Source organism: Sciurus carolinensis, chromosome 6 (assembly GCF_902686445.1).
Source record: "Sciurus carolinensis chromosome 6, mSciCar1.2, whole genome shotgun sequence".
Classification (NCBI taxonomy): domain Eukaryota; kingdom Metazoa; phylum Chordata; class Mammalia; order Rodentia; family Sciuridae; genus Sciurus; species Sciurus carolinensis.
Window position 1 is genome coordinate 98,799,017 of NC_062218.1, and position 14,580 is coordinate 98,813,596.

The window sequence follows — 14,580 nt, forward strand, 5'->3', positions numbered from 1 at the left end:
TTATGACTGAACACCTTGACCTGAATTAAGTTTTTTCAATATCAAGATGATGCTACCATTTTATTTCATGTATGCGTATTCTTCCTAGGCAAAAACAGTGAATTGCCATTGCATTTTTATATTCGTTTTGTAAATGTCTAAATATTCCTAATTAGAAATTCCAATTTTTCCTCCCCCTTTTCAGATTTGGCCTGGCACGTGGGCACCTCATATTGGAAACATGCATCTCAAATATGTCAACTAAGTTAGAAGGTCTTTACTCTTTAGCCTTGTTTGAGAAATCTATGACCTTGGAAGAACCCTGGGGAACTTTTTTTTTTTTTCTTTTTTTTAATGTGCCTAACTAAGAAATTTTCTCTGAGGCTTTATCAATGGAAATTTGATTTCCCATTGTATAAGAACAAATTGATTTCCTATCCACCTGATTATGTTCTCTGGTTAGTTTAGCCATTTTCAACTTAAGATCAGATGAACTTAGTGCTTTTGGCTAAACATCCCGAATGCTACTTGTATGCAGAAGAGAATTAGATGATTACATGTTTCAACCTTTTAGGGTGGTAAATACATGTATAATTGTTTACATACTGGAAAGGAAAAAGTTGAGTAAATTTCTTGTCATATAGTGGCTCTACTTAATGTAGCCTGTATTAATGTGAAATATTTACCAGAATATTCAATAAAAAGATGAACAGTGTTTAGAAGTGGGGTGTGATCCTTTCAGTGGTCATGGAGGTATTGCCCAATCTACAATCATACTGAACCAGATTATTAACATTATGTACCATGTTTCTCACATTTTACACTTTAGAGTTTGTTCCTAGACTTCCTTGAAAAAGCACTTTTAAGACTTATCTATTTATTACGTTAAATATTCCTGTTCCCTTGTTGTCTTCCACATCATTTTACTTGTGAGAAAATTCAAGCCCTGGCAGTGTATCTTCTCTGACTTTAGCACATAGGCCACTGATAAGTTTCACTCTTTTTTATGGATCATGAATATGTCAATAAGAACTTCTGGATTTAAATCAGTTAACAATGAACAAGTTTAGGCACACCCAAATCATCAACTTGAGGGTTTTTTTTGTGCTTCCTGACTCTTATTAATCTAAAAGCTATAATTGGTTATGGGCGTTTTAAATTCTATTTGGGTTGTGACAACTCCTGTTACTCTGTTGTATTGTTGAATCAGCTAAGTAATGTTTATAAATATGTGACTCATTCTGAGTTTAGTTCCATGGACCCAAGTATGAAGAGTCAGTATGTTTTAACAAATTAAACACAGAAACACTGGAATGGGTTGGGCAAACCAAAGGGTATGCCAAGAAGCTGGTGCAATAGAGAAGCAAAAATGATCTCACTGAAAAGTATAATCATCAATCTGTTTATGTTTTAATGTAGTTGAATCTCTTCATCTTATGTATAAGCAACATTAAAAAGAAAGTAAGAAAATGTTTGGGGTGGGCAGAGAAAGCAAGAGAGGATGTACAAAAAAAGAGGAGTAACTAGGGGGAAAACTGTACAAGCAGCACTTTTCTGCTCTCATAACAGGAATTCTTAATCTTCTCTGCCCAGGTCCTAAAGCCAGCACCAGATCAGATATACCATGTTTGTTCCATGTTAGACATAAGCTGTTCTTTTGTCTTCCAAATCATCTTATGTAAGAGAAAGATTACTAAGGTCATTTCTTATTTTCTATTTTTAATGGATTTTGAAAGTTATCACATCAAAGTTATTGCTTTTGTAGTGGTTGATAACCACATCAAATATTATCAAGAGGCCCCCTAACCCTGGGGCGGGGGCCGTGGTTAGATCACCTGCATAATCACCTAAAATCAGTAAAATGAATGAAACTAAGTACTCTTGATGAAATATGTGCTAGTGAGAGATAATATTAAGTAAATTATTCAGTGGGGCAAAAAGGTGAGTTTGGTTCTATTGTAACTATAATATATTTGAATTGTCTGAGGAACCCTTAAATCTGCACTGAGAATACAACACAATGAGAAACTTTATCTCTAGTCAGGAATTAGAACCCATAAAGAGAAAGGAGGGAGGAAACCCTCCAAGAATTAGGAAGAAACAGGAATTGTACAGTGGAAGTAGTTTCTTAGAAACTACTTCTCTCTTATCAGCCCTGCCTTCCTTTCTTTCTATTTGGATCCTGGTAGCCTACTCCCAACCCCATTTCGCCTGCTATAATCTGTTCTTCCTCTGCCTGCCTCTTCCTGGCATTACTTTACTGCTATTTTACCAACCTGAACATTGGATAAAACCTAGCTCAGGTAAGAACTTGATTACTTTCAAAATATACAAGGGATATGGGGGGAGGCAGTATGGGGTACGGTGGAACAAGAGTCAGAAGCCTAAATTCTATTTTCATTTCTGCCACTTGAATCTCTGTGACTTTCAGCATGTCATTTTACCTTTCTGGGCTTCACTTTCATCATCTGAAAATGAAACTGAACTTAAATGAAACTTAAAAAGAGTCCTCTAGTTCTAACATAAATTTTCTCATTTTTCTTGTGAATGAGATTATACAGTCTGGGAGTACTGAAAACTATTAAAATATTTATAGTACTGAAGTTTGGTTCTGACGTCAAAAGAAAAGCCTGCTATTCTGGGGTTAAATATTGATTTTTGAGATTTTAGTGAAAGAAGAAGAAAACCTTGCACATCCGTATTAAGCCCTCAAGTTATTAAGAAACATCCTGCTAAGGCACAAGTCAAACTTCATGAGAGTAACAGCTCTTTCACGGACTAAAACTATATCATTAAGGTTTCCAGACCCACTTATTTCAAAGAGTGTTCAGTATAATAAAATTCCTCCATCAATAAAATTATTGATGTTGTAAGACCCTTTAAACTTATTATGGCTACAGTGTGCTGACTTGCCCTTTTATAGGCCAGTCTGCTTTCTTCAGTCCCTGCTCTCAAAGGGGAAATCCCATCACCTCAGCTAACCAGACCAAAGAAGAGAGTTGGACAGCCAATGGTGGCCTCTCCTAACCAGAGGTAAGAAATTTCAGGACTTGGAATTATAGTATCCATCTTCTTATGTAGATTCTGACCAAATCCTCTTCCCAATCTCAAAACTAGTGCACAAAGGGACTAGTGCACTAATCCTTAGTTAGAGTGAGCTTGTAGAAGGAGAAAAGCTGCTCATGATAGTTTCATGCCAAGCAGAGAGGAGTATTTGGTATACATGATTATATCCCACTGTTGAAGACCTTTGGACTACACTGTAAACCCAGGAAGAGGCAAACAAGCCTGTAGGAAAACAACTTCTGAACATCTTGTTCTCTGACTAACAAGAAGAACTTTCACCGAGAAGTATGACTGGTCGTGATGTCTTCCTGGTGGACCCTGTCCTGGAGTGAAGGGCTCTGATAATGCTGTACTTTTAATTCACTTTTAGTGATTTGTCCTTTTCCAACAGGCAGGTTCCTTCACCTTCACTCTCTTCTAATAGAAAAGGAGTGAGAAAAAGGTGGTTTTAAGTTTAGAACTCTTTGTGTTAAGACCACTTCCAATAAAGGGCATGAGCCTGGCTTCAAGACCTAATTTGAAAAGCAAGATCATAAATTATCTGATTGCATACCTATCTTTTCCTTTATTTTTTTAACAGTGCTAGTGATCTAAAGCAGGGCCTCACACATACTAAAAGTGCATCTTGATGGTATTGGTGTGGCTCCAAGCAATTTGCCTAGTGGTAGAGACCTGGTATTTTCTGATAGGTTTAATGGGATCCCAGGAGTGGGGCCTGGGCATAAGTATTTTTTAAGCTTCCATATCTAGTGAGTAATTAGTGTTAACTCTCTGATTTAAACTCTTGTTCCTTCATCCAGGTTGCATGGATGATGAACCTGGCTTTCTCTCTAAAGCCAACAACCTTTTTTCTAGTTCTTCGATCCTTACAGCACCCACTGTCTCCATAATGTTAGCGCCATGCTGATAACTAGTAATAACTGCTGCTGTTGTTTTGTAGTAGGGATTTTTAGAAGGAAGAATTCACTTATACATGGATCCTTCTTGAAAACCTCTCCTAGATCTGTTTCTGACTGCTCTTTCAGGGTCTGTTTTGGTGAATCCCCTTCCTTAAATGTTGATGTGCTTAGGGGCTCATCTTACACTGTATCTTCTCCCAAGATGATCTCCTCTCATACTCTTAGATTTCATTCCACTCAAAATATGAAGCACTAGCCTGAGTTCTCCCTGTGAACTTCAGACCAGTATATCTAGCTCCTTATTGTACTTCACGTGGGCATTCCACAAACTATTCATTCCCCAATATGAGATATGCCCCTTGTCTTGTTTTCCCTATTATATTAGCTTTCTAGCTACCAAGGCTGTCAAACCAGAAGATTGGGAAGTATCCTGGCTTATCTTCATTTCCTTCATCCCACCCTTAATCAATCACCTTGTCCTTTCTCCTCTTTGTATTTGAATCTTATGTTTATCTTGATCCCTGTAGCCACTGCCCTTTTGCCCACCAACTTTCACTATGCTAGACTCCCCACCTTCAATCTCATGATCCTTTACCCCATGCCTCTCCCATCAGACTTATTTCCTCACCTTGCTTAAAAGCTGATTCATCAGATGACTTTCTATAATTTGTTCCCAAGTCTTACTCTCCAACACTGTTAATGTACTTAATTTAGGTGTGCACCACTTTGTAAGATGCTTCAAAACCTCTGTTGGAACAATTAATTACATACCCTTGCTGCCTGAAATGTGATTCTGAGAGTCTACAGCAGCTGTATTACCTGTGATCATATTTAAAATCCAGAATCTCACTCCAGTTCCTACTATATTAGAATTCTCATTAAGATCTTCTGGTGATTTATATGAACATTAAAGTTTGAGAAGCACTTATTTATAAAATATTTTTTTAAAATGAGGGGCAAAATTAAAGCTAGGGGAAATTCTAATGAAGCCACAGCTGAGGTAATACTGGTATATGCATGTGCTCAGGTGCTGTACTTAATTTTGGGAGGTAGTGGGAGCAGGGCTGATTTTGAGGAAGTCAAACAGAACAACTGAATGAAGTTGACATTTTTTGTGTCTGTAGACACTAGACTTAGTACTTAACTCTCCCACCACCTCTCTCTGGCCTGTTATATCACTATACCTCCATTAAAAAAAAAAAACAAAAAACATTATTTCCCCAAGATTAGACACTCCCACTGACCTTCCTTTCCAGGAAGCTAAAAGCCCAGGCCTCCCTTCTTGATTTCTCAAACTGCAGTCTCCCTCTGTTCCTCAGGGCCCACTCATCCTTTAATTAGCCCAGATATCATTTCTTCAGAAAGCTCCCGGGCCTTCCTGCCTTGGTCAAGATCATCAAGGCATTTTCACCCTGTACAGCAATTGTTTATTTATTCCCCACCCACCCCCTGCTGGGAATCAAACCCAGGGTCTCCAATGCTAATCAATCGCTCTACTACTTAGCTAAGCCCCCAGTCTCAGTGTACTGTTTACAGCAAGCAGTACACAGCTGTGTTGAAGGGCCCAGACTCTGGAGTCACATACACTTAGGTCTGAATCCTAATTTTCCGTCCAACAAGATGTTACTTTGAAACAGACTTGACTTTCTGGGCTTATTTGCCTCATTGTAAAATATGGCTAATAATAGTGCTTTACTGTTCAAAACTTATGAGAATAGTTCTGCTGTACCTCATCTGTCCCAGGAGCCCAGGTGTAAGCAGTAAACAGCTGCGCTGTTACAGTGTTCAGAGGGAGGTTGGCAAGTGTTGCACCAGGTGGATCTGGAAGTTTGTGCAGTCATAGATCCTCTCCAACCTTCAAGGAGCCAGGTTGCTCCCTAGCCAGTAGGCGGCGCCGTCAGGTTGAATGACAGCAGTGGCCCGCCCCGGGCGTGACGTCGTCCTAGTGTTGTTGCCTGCGGACGCACGTGGTCAACTAAGTCCGCCTCAGATTCAGCAGTATTCCGCGTCCACACCACCAGCCGGTTGCCTTCCAGCACTTCTTGTCTGCTATGTCCACGTCCACGAGCTGCCCGATTCCCAGGGGCCGGGAACAGCTGCCCGACTGCTACAGCACCACGCCAGGGGGCACGCTATACGCCACAACCCCGGGAGGTCAGCGGGCCGCGCCGGGGTCCTCAGAGTGCGGGCAAACCAGCGCGTGCGTGCTGTTGCGGGCGCGAGTGGGAAGGTGTGGCCCTTAGACTTATCCGCAGGCCCCTCTGCAGATTGTAGGTTTGCGAGAGGGTGTTTGAAACCGAAACTTAAGTGTCCCAAAATCTGGAAGTGGCTGAACAGCGCCTTAAATCCAGTTTCCGGTGACTCTGGGTTGATTTCTCACAGTGGCCTGTTTTTCTGGGGGTCTTCCGTATGCTCTTACTTTTGCAAATTAGCTTCCTGGGAGTAGGAGCCTAGGTCCCAGGGGAAGGCAGCCTGAGCAGGAAGCACCAAATCTTGGTTAGAGCTGTGGGGGTAGGTGTTCAGGTATCTGCAGCTGGCTGTGGGGTTGGGTCAGCAGCCTAGGAACTTGAGCGGCTGGGTTCCCGCCTCAGGGATTCCTGCCCAGGTGAGATAAAGGGGGAGGGGCGCGAACAAGGCAGCTCCCTTTAAGGACACCATGCTCGCCAGTTTCCCTTGAGCTAGTATTGAGACTTCTAGGACTTGAGAGTGGTCAGGATAAGAACAGTGTGTCTGTGTTCCACAAGGAAAGCAGGTATCTGGAGGAACACAGCTTCTCTTTGTGGGAGGTGAGCGAGCGCCCCCTTCACAGCTGCTGTTTGGCTTTTTAATCTGAGGGTGAAGTTACACCCCACCTTGTAAACCAAACCAAGAAAGTGCCAGAGCTGAGTAGCAGTCTCTGAGCTCAAAGTTTGGTGCTCTTTTTAAGAGCCAAGACCTGAAACTTACCCAAACCTAAGTCCCCTGGTTTAGCTGGGATGCCCAGTTGCTTTGTGGTTCTTAGACACATCTTGGTTAGGTCTGGTGGTCTTCCAGTGCAGTGAAGCCCTGTCAGAGATCCTAGTTAGTCTGCACAGCAGATATTCTACACAAAGGGAAATGTGACAGTCCTTAAAAGGCCTATGCCGGGGACCCTAATCACCTTTGAACCCAAGTTCCTGGCTCTTAACCTCAGCCTCTACCCCTTAACAGGCACCAGGATCATCTACGACCGAAAGTTCCTGCTGGAGTGCAAGAACTCACCCATTGCTCGGACACCCCCCGGCTGCCTCCCTCAGATTCCCGGGGTCACAACTCCTCCAGCCCTACCCTCCAAACTGGAGTTGCTGAAGGAGCAGAAGGAGACAGAGGAAGAGATACCCGGTAAGGAAAGCATCTAAAATTAGGAAATGCCTCATCCTTTGAGTTCAGATGCCTCTGTGAAGTAGAGTGGGGTTCAATTCCAAGAGGGGCTTCCGCGCTGGCCACAGGCCTACAGACCCTCAGACCAGCAACTAGCCCTGCTTTTTCTTTCTCCAGATGACGCACAATTTGAAATGGACTTCTAATCCAGTGCAGATGACCCCACGTGTGGAGTTATAGAGGGATCCCTCATGCCGTTGTTGCCACCACCTCTTTCTGGGATATCCAAAGGACAGCTAGCCTCATCTAATCTGGAAATGAGTGACTTGTTGGTTGAGGGCCTCCTTTAGTTCTGGGGCAGCTAGACCAGGGATAGGAGTGGGCAACTTGCCAGGCCCTTAGATCTATTTTTTCTTTGGTCTATAGGTATTCCTCCCAATCCTCAGCCCTCTATGCTCAGGGTTAGGACTGGAGGACAGAGTATGTCACCTTCTAGCTGCTTAGTAAACATTTAAAGAAATGTTTTGGCTCCAGTCTTCTCCTCAATGGTGATCTTCTCATCTCAGCCACACAGCTGAGGGCCCTAACAGGGTGGTTGAAAGGCCCAGGTCTGTTCCCAGCTCCCCCTTGGCCAACTTCCAGCAGCCTGGGGCAGACCATAGGAGTCACCAAAACATAAACAGCAATAGCCTGGCCCTTGCCAAGGGATGTTCCTGTCTTTCCAGGAAGCAGTCTTCCTGGAACTGGGCCTCCCCACCAACCCCTCCCCTATCCATTCCTTAGCAGCACTCCTAGATGAGGTGATGTCACAGCCTGTAGCCAAATCCCTTGTTTCCCCTTGTCTTTGCTGTCTCCTACTTGTGTACTAATCCCCATTCCAATACTGAAAACTTTATACCTTTCTTTCTCATAGCTCAATATCACCAAGGACTTCTCTAGTCCCTTCCATGAGCTCTATTGTTTACCCAGGTTTAGAAGAAACCTTAATGGTCCACACTGAAGCTCAAAATGAGGTAGGAGCTTACCTGATGAGTCAAAAGTAATAATTCCAAATCTCAGTAATTTGGTCATCTCCTTCATTTTCTATAGCAAAAACCATACTTTCTGGTTCTAATCTCTAGCATCTGTATACTTTAAAGATGGGAGGTATATAAGGGAGTCTTCTTTTGAAAGAAAAACATACCCATGCTATGCTATTTTAATCTATCCTCATTTTGAAATGAACTCATTCAAAGACCAGGACTGCTCCGCAAGGAATGGACTTTTCAATCTAACTTTTTGGTAAAAGTGGCAAGTAGCAATCTGGTCATGCCCAGCTAGGTCTTTCATGATGTGTGGAGGAAGGAGAATATAGTTTGTAGGTGTGCAAGGAGTGGGGCAGTCAATGACAGCAGTGGGGACCAGTTTGACATATGAAGGGCTCATCTCTTCCCACCCAGTGCCCACCACTGAGATGTTTTTATTGAAATGCATGTGTTATGGGTTAACAAGTGACCTTCCTATATCCCAGATTGGATCTTGGGTCTGTTCCAATGGGACAGTCTCCCTGGTGGTAAAAGGGAGTCAAGTGAGAGAAGGCCTCCCACACCAAAGCATAGGTGAGTCTGGGGAATCCCCAGAATTATGGAGCCTCTTGAGAGACTGGTATAGTTTGATTCTCCTCAGCAGCTGCTGCAGATTTCTCTTCATTGGCATCCCCCTCTGAAGACAGACTCCTCTTTTCCGCAATTAATCTTTTAACTCCTACCATCCACTGACTGACCTCAGTCACGTGGTCAACCATGAGGGAGCGGTGAATGTCATCTGCTACATCCCACCGGTGGCTTGAAAGCTCTGAGGAGAGACAGAGCTTGAGCAAGCAAACTGCTAAAAAAGAACATTCATGCCTCCCATCCCAGATTGTAAAACCTTAGCACTTGTTCCAGCTTAATCAACCATGGCAGGGCAAGAGATTTAGGCTATACCAGGAAGCTGCCCATACCTTGCACCAGTAGTGCCATCCTCTTCTTTACAGGCACTGACAACTTCCCTCCAGCCCACTGTTCCTGAAGTAGTGTCAGGCGTCGATTGATGTCATCACATACCTGCTTCTGAGAGACAAACCCCCTCCAACTCAAGTGTTGCCAGCCCAGTGGGGAGAGGGGAAGGCAGCATCTTATAGGAATGTACCTGCTATCTCTGGCCCAGGACATTTTGTCTTTTTAGAGTTCTGGTTCTTTACCCAAAGGTTAGAGACCCTCACTGAAAACCTGTTGAGGCCTATGGATCATCTCCCAAGAAAAAGTGCATGTGTGGCTAGAATTTAAAAATTTCAGGGGCCTCTCAGACCCTCAGAAGTTCATCTTGTAAGGTTAATTTACAAAAAAATGAAACTTAAGAGCCAAATAGATGAAATTACTGTTACTTCCACTTTCCTTGCCCCCTTGCCTCCAGAGAGCTTAGGAAACACCATAGATAGAAGGTGATTTCCTCTCTCCTACTGAGCACAAAACCAGCAGGGTACGCTCTGAATGGCCTGGAGGCACAGAAAATCAAGCTGTTATTTTTCACTAATGGAAATTTAATTCAACTCATTCTACTGCTGACTTCTGAAATCACCCTCCTGAAATCCTGTGTTCATTTGTCTGGGAAGACCTTCACGAACTCTGAAAGGATTAAGATTGCCCATAGGGTCAGAAGGTCTACTGTTGGGAGCAATATTTGCATCAATCTATGGATAGGAGTCCTCTACCACCCCCTGGAGGGCCAGGGCTTACCCTCATGTGGCCACGGCAATCCTCCAATGCCTGTTCCAAAGGTCTCAGCACATCCTCCATCAGAGCCTCAGACTCGATGACTGGGAAACTTGTGGGCTCCACATTGGAGACAGGACAACTCCCCACAGAAGGGGGCCCAGGGGCCTTACTTGAAGGAGGCGGAGGCCCCATTGGAGGTGGCCCAGGAGAAGTCTCTGAGGTGGAGACTGAAAAGGTAAAGCAGTATCAAGTAGCATGGCTCAAACAGGTAAAGAAGCTCAACTCTTTAGTCATCCTGTAAGCAGGGCTATGCTGGGACAACTCATCCACTTAAAAATGTATGTGAGGTACCTACTACATGCAGACAATGTGCTAGGTGCCAAAGAGAGTAAACCAGACAAATTAGGTTCCTGCCCTCAGAGAACTTAAATTCTAGAGGAGTTGGGGACACGAGAAAATTGCCAAATTACTGTTTTATGCTATAAAGAAAGAAAATGTATTATGTGATAAAGGGATATAGAAAGACCTACCTAAGGTGTATGAGTATAGGTACAGCTGCTAGATTTGTGTGTAGCAAAAAGTACTCACAGTTAACAGGTTTTATTAAGTTGAGAACTAATGGATACATTAGATGCAGCTATGAAGAATTAAATGAGTAGTAGGTGGAGATAAGGGCAGTGCTCAAGAGGCAGGAAGAGACTTTTTCTGGGGGGGGGGCAGGGATACTGGGGATTGAACCAAAGGGTGCTTCAATGTGGCTAAGCCATATCCCTAGTCCTTTAGTTTTTTATTTTGAGACAGAGTCTCACTAAGTTGCTGAGGCTGACCTTAAACTTGCAATCCTCCTGCCTCAGCCACCTGAGTTGCTGGGATTACAGGCGTGCCGCCACCCAGCTTCCCAAGACTGTTATTAACACTGAAGAAAGCAGTATGAGCCATCACTGGAAGTCCAGATCCTGCAGGGCCTTGGAATTTGGTCTTGAGCCAGACAGTCCTAGGAAGCCACTGCAGGTTTATAGGAAGAGAAAGTAATGTGGCCAGACTTATTTTTTAAGATGCATATGCTCCATGAAAAATTGATGAGAATGGATCGAGAATAGAACCAGGCACAGCAGTTGGTTAATGGAGTAGTCCAATTAAGAGAATGCCTAGCATGACTAGGGTGAAAGAGCAGATGAGGGGGGGGGGGGGAGCATGGTCTGAGATTTAATTAGGAGGAGGCAGCAACAGGATTTGGTTAAAATAGTTGAGGGAGGAATTAAGATGACTTGGTTTCTGACCAGTAACTAAGAAATACTAGAGGAAGAAAGTCAAGAACTTAAGTTTCAGGCATTAGCATCTATAAGGATGATTAATGCATCTAATAATCTGACCTGTTACTTGACTCCTGCACCTCTAGTGGTCATTTTGTTCCACCCTTTTATTCCCCAATTCTTCATCCACAACACTGTATCATCTCCAAACTCTGATTGCCCCTTCTACCCTTCCAGCTCAACTACTTGGATTTCATGGTGCATTAAAGCTACTCCCTTATAAACACTGTTCCCTCCTCTTTCTCTTCCTATTGTTCCATTTTACACAGTAGTCGCAGTTGGTAGGAAAAACAGAACCATGCTGATGAATTATAATTAAATACTTTTCATGGCCAAGTACCAAACACTGCCTGGACACATCTCTTCTAAACTTTTCTACTGTGGTCACTCTTCTCTTTTTTTCCTTACTGTCTCACCACCTCTGATCCTGCCTCATGTTTCATTGAGAAAATACAGGTCATCAAACATGAACTCCATCTACATCTGTGCCCATCTACCAGCTCATCTAGATCTGTGCCCACTCTCCTTCCTCCTGTAATAAATGAAAGGTTCTGTTCCTAACAAAAGCCATCTCCAGCTGTTACCTCTTTTCTTCTGCACCATCAGTTCTGGTTCTCAATCAGCATACAAACATATAGTGTATACTATCAAAAACAATCCTCCCTTCACATTATTCCATTTTCTAATACTGCCCCATTTCTCAGCTATGCTTCACAGAATTTGTGGGTGAACTGTCTATAGTTACTCTGTATTTTTTATATTCTCTTCTCAGCCCTTTCCAGCTGAGTTTGTTTTCACCACTCCACAGAGACTGCTCTTGGTCAGGTCAGCGGTGATTGCAGTGTTTGTCAGATATAGAGGCCCCCTGTCTCTTGACCATTGTAGCATTCTGCACTGTTGATTCTTGATTTTATTCTCTCCTGTTCTTCTTTGGCCATTTCTTAATCTTTGCTGATCCCTTCTCTACAAAACCTTGAAATGCTAGAAAGTCCAGGGCACTGTGTTGGATCTTCTTAGGCCTCTATCCACATTCTCTCTCTATGTCATCTTATTCAAGCCATGACATCAAATACCATCCATATATTTGGTGATTAATTCTCTAATTCTGGCCTAGACTTCTCCCAAAGGTAGCAACAGCCCACACTTAAATATGGCCCAAATTGAAAGCTTGCTTTTCCTCTCCCCACAAAACCTCTATCCTCCAATCTTCCCATATTAGATTTAAAAAAAAAAATATATATATATATATATATATATTGATTCCTTTTCTATTTATTCTTTTTCCACAATATATCCTATGTCCACCTAATTCCTACCACCCCCACTACTCCTATCCTTGTCAAATCATTAAATCTTGCCTGTATTACCATAAGCTTCTTGGTTTGTTGTTCATTTCTTCTCTAAAATTTTTTCCACAGCAGACACAGTGATCTTTTAAAGATGTAACTCAATTAGTGGTTCCCATCTGAACACAACAGAATTCATGCTACTGGCACCTACTGAGTAGAGATCAAGGATGCTACTGAAGAACCTACAATGCAAAAGGCAGTATCCAACAAATAACCTGACCCAAAATCAGTAATGCCATGGTTAAGAAACCCTGCCTTATATCACTCCTTTGCAGTGAAAAGGGTGTAAAGGATGGAGGGATGCTAAAAGAAATGAACTGGAGCCCATTTTGCAAGTGATTGCCCGCTTCCTGGCCTGGGAAAATTTTAGGGAGGAAAAAGAGCCCCCCTCAACTTTGAACTTTCCAATAGCTTCTAACTCTACAGATTAAAATGCAAACTCCTTTCCATGGCAAAAGTCACTATGCTCTAACCACTCTTGTTTCCTTCAGTCTCCAAACTTGTTCTTATCTCAGGACCTTTGCACTAGCTTTCAAGTGTTCTTGCACCGGATCACTGAGTGGCTGACTTTTCATCACTAGATTTCAACTTAAAATGTCAGCCCCTCAGATGCCAGAAACTATCACATCACTCTATTTCTCTACAGAGCCTTTACCACTACTTAAGCTATAGCCAAAGCTAGGTAGTTAACCTCTTTTTAACTGCTGTTTAGTTTGTTGCCCTCAAATACTATCTCTTAGCGTGTACATAGTAAATAATAAGTAGACAGATGAATAACACGTCAAGTCTCAGATGTCTACTATATACCCAAGTGAAGATGTAAAAGAGCCAAACGGATGTACCACTATGGAGTTCTAAGAAGACTAGACTGGAAACAATTTGAGAATAAGCTGAATGAGATCACCTAGGATCAAAGTACAGAGTCTTTTAAAATAAACATTTATTGATCTAAGAGGCAGAGAGGGAGGCTCAAAAAGCACCTGCCCTGGGTCCTTTACCGGGATCCCAGTCTCCTTGTGGAGTCCTCAGAAGGAAAACAGATTTTTGGGTCACTCTTATCCCTGCACCGCCCATTCTCTGCGGGTTTCCGCGCACAGGGCCCCCCACGCACCTCTGGGGGATCCATCCTGCGGGGCGGCGACCCTCTTAGTGAGCGGCGTGCGCTTGGGTCCGCCAGTCTGGGTCTGTAGCCCGTATGAGAACTGCGGCGGGTCGTTCCAGCCGCGCTCCTTGTTGCCTGTGGAGGCGAGGGAATGTGTAAAGTGAGAGCCGGACTCCACCGGAAGGTTTCACCGGGGCTTGGGAAAATAGAGAGGTCCGCACCCGGCGCCCCTAGCAGCGCTCACCCGGCTTCACGTACAGCTCCGCCATCTCCACTTCCGCACTGCCAGCGAGGCAGCGCGTCATTTCCGGAGCGGCAGATCACGTGGGCTAGCTGAACAGTGTGCCGGGCGGCGCAGGCTGCTTGGAGGACTTGTTTCCACCGTTCTTCTCAACTGCCGAGAGCCGCCGCGGGGACCCTGCGCCAACTCCCTAAGGGACTCGAAACCTCCTGCTACATATCCATCGGGACCCTAGTCACAAGGCACCAAACGAGGCTGTTTTTCCAAGGACGTGGCGCTCTAGGGAGCCCTAGTCTCTCCCAACTACCCTCAGGAGCAAGTTCAAACCACCAGAAGTTCCTGCCCCGCGCGTACCCCTTCAGTGATCTAGCCAGTTCATCTTCAGAGCCTCACCTCTGGTCCAGTGCCCTACACAATGACCACATTCATTTTCTCTAGGCTCACTACTTAGTACTCATCTTCCTTCAGCACTCAGCTTAAATCAACTCTTCAGAAATCTTCTGTAACACGTCAGGCCAGGTTAAGTGTCTCACCATAGCTACCACGATACTCTTTTG

The 14,580-nt window shown here is 43.6% G+C and overlaps 3 protein-coding genes across 7 annotated transcripts in view; 2 read left to right on the top strand and 1 right to left on the bottom strand.

The window, feature by feature from the left end:
• Ankhd1 (ankyrin repeat and KH domain containing 1) overlaps positions 1-694 on the top strand; it is a 122,270-nt gene extending 121,576 nt beyond the window's left edge. For all 3 annotated transcript variants that reach the window (XM_047554710.1, XM_047554712.1, XM_047554711.1), the window contains one exon: positions 185-694. In XM_047554710.1, the coding sequence (XP_047410666.1) occupies positions 185-244 (60 nt within the window). In that variant the 3' untranslated portion in view covers positions 245-694. The remainder of the gene's footprint in view (positions 1-184) is intronic.
• Positions 289-14,203, bottom strand: Sra1 (steroid receptor RNA activator 1). 2 transcript variants are annotated; one of them, XR_007109006.1, is made up of 6 exons: positions 14,027-14,203; positions 13,792-13,917; positions 10,040-10,245; positions 9,265-9,373; positions 6,891-9,116; positions 289-6,416 (listed from the first exon to the last, which is right to left on the bottom strand). XR_007109006.1 is itself a non-coding variant. In XM_047554725.1 (5 exons), the coding sequence occupies exons 1-5, from the start codon at positions 14,085-14,087 to the stop codon at positions 8,905-8,907; spliced, it is 714 nt and encodes a 237-aa protein (XP_047410681.1). In that variant the 5' UTR covers positions 14,088-14,203; the 3' UTR covers positions 289-8,904. The 2 variants fall into 2 exon arrangements, 1 of the variants encoding a protein (XP_047410681.1); XM_047554725.1 differs by having other exon boundaries at positions 289-9,116.
• Positions 3,616-10,502, top strand: Eif4ebp3 (eukaryotic translation initiation factor 4E binding protein 3). 2 transcript variants are annotated; one of them, XM_047554726.1, is made up of 3 exons: positions 3,616-6,174; positions 7,134-7,304; positions 7,461-10,502. In XM_047554726.1, exons 1-3 carry the CDS (start codon positions 5,996-5,998, stop codon positions 7,462-7,464), a joined length of 354 nt encoding a protein of 117 aa, XP_047410682.1. In that variant the 5' UTR covers positions 3,616-5,995; the 3' UTR covers positions 7,465-10,502. The 2 variants fall into 2 exon arrangements, with proteins under 2 accessions (XP_047410682.1, XP_047410683.1); XM_047554727.1 differs by having other exon boundaries at positions 3,734-6,098.
• Positions 14,204-14,580: the final 377 nt, after the last annotated feature.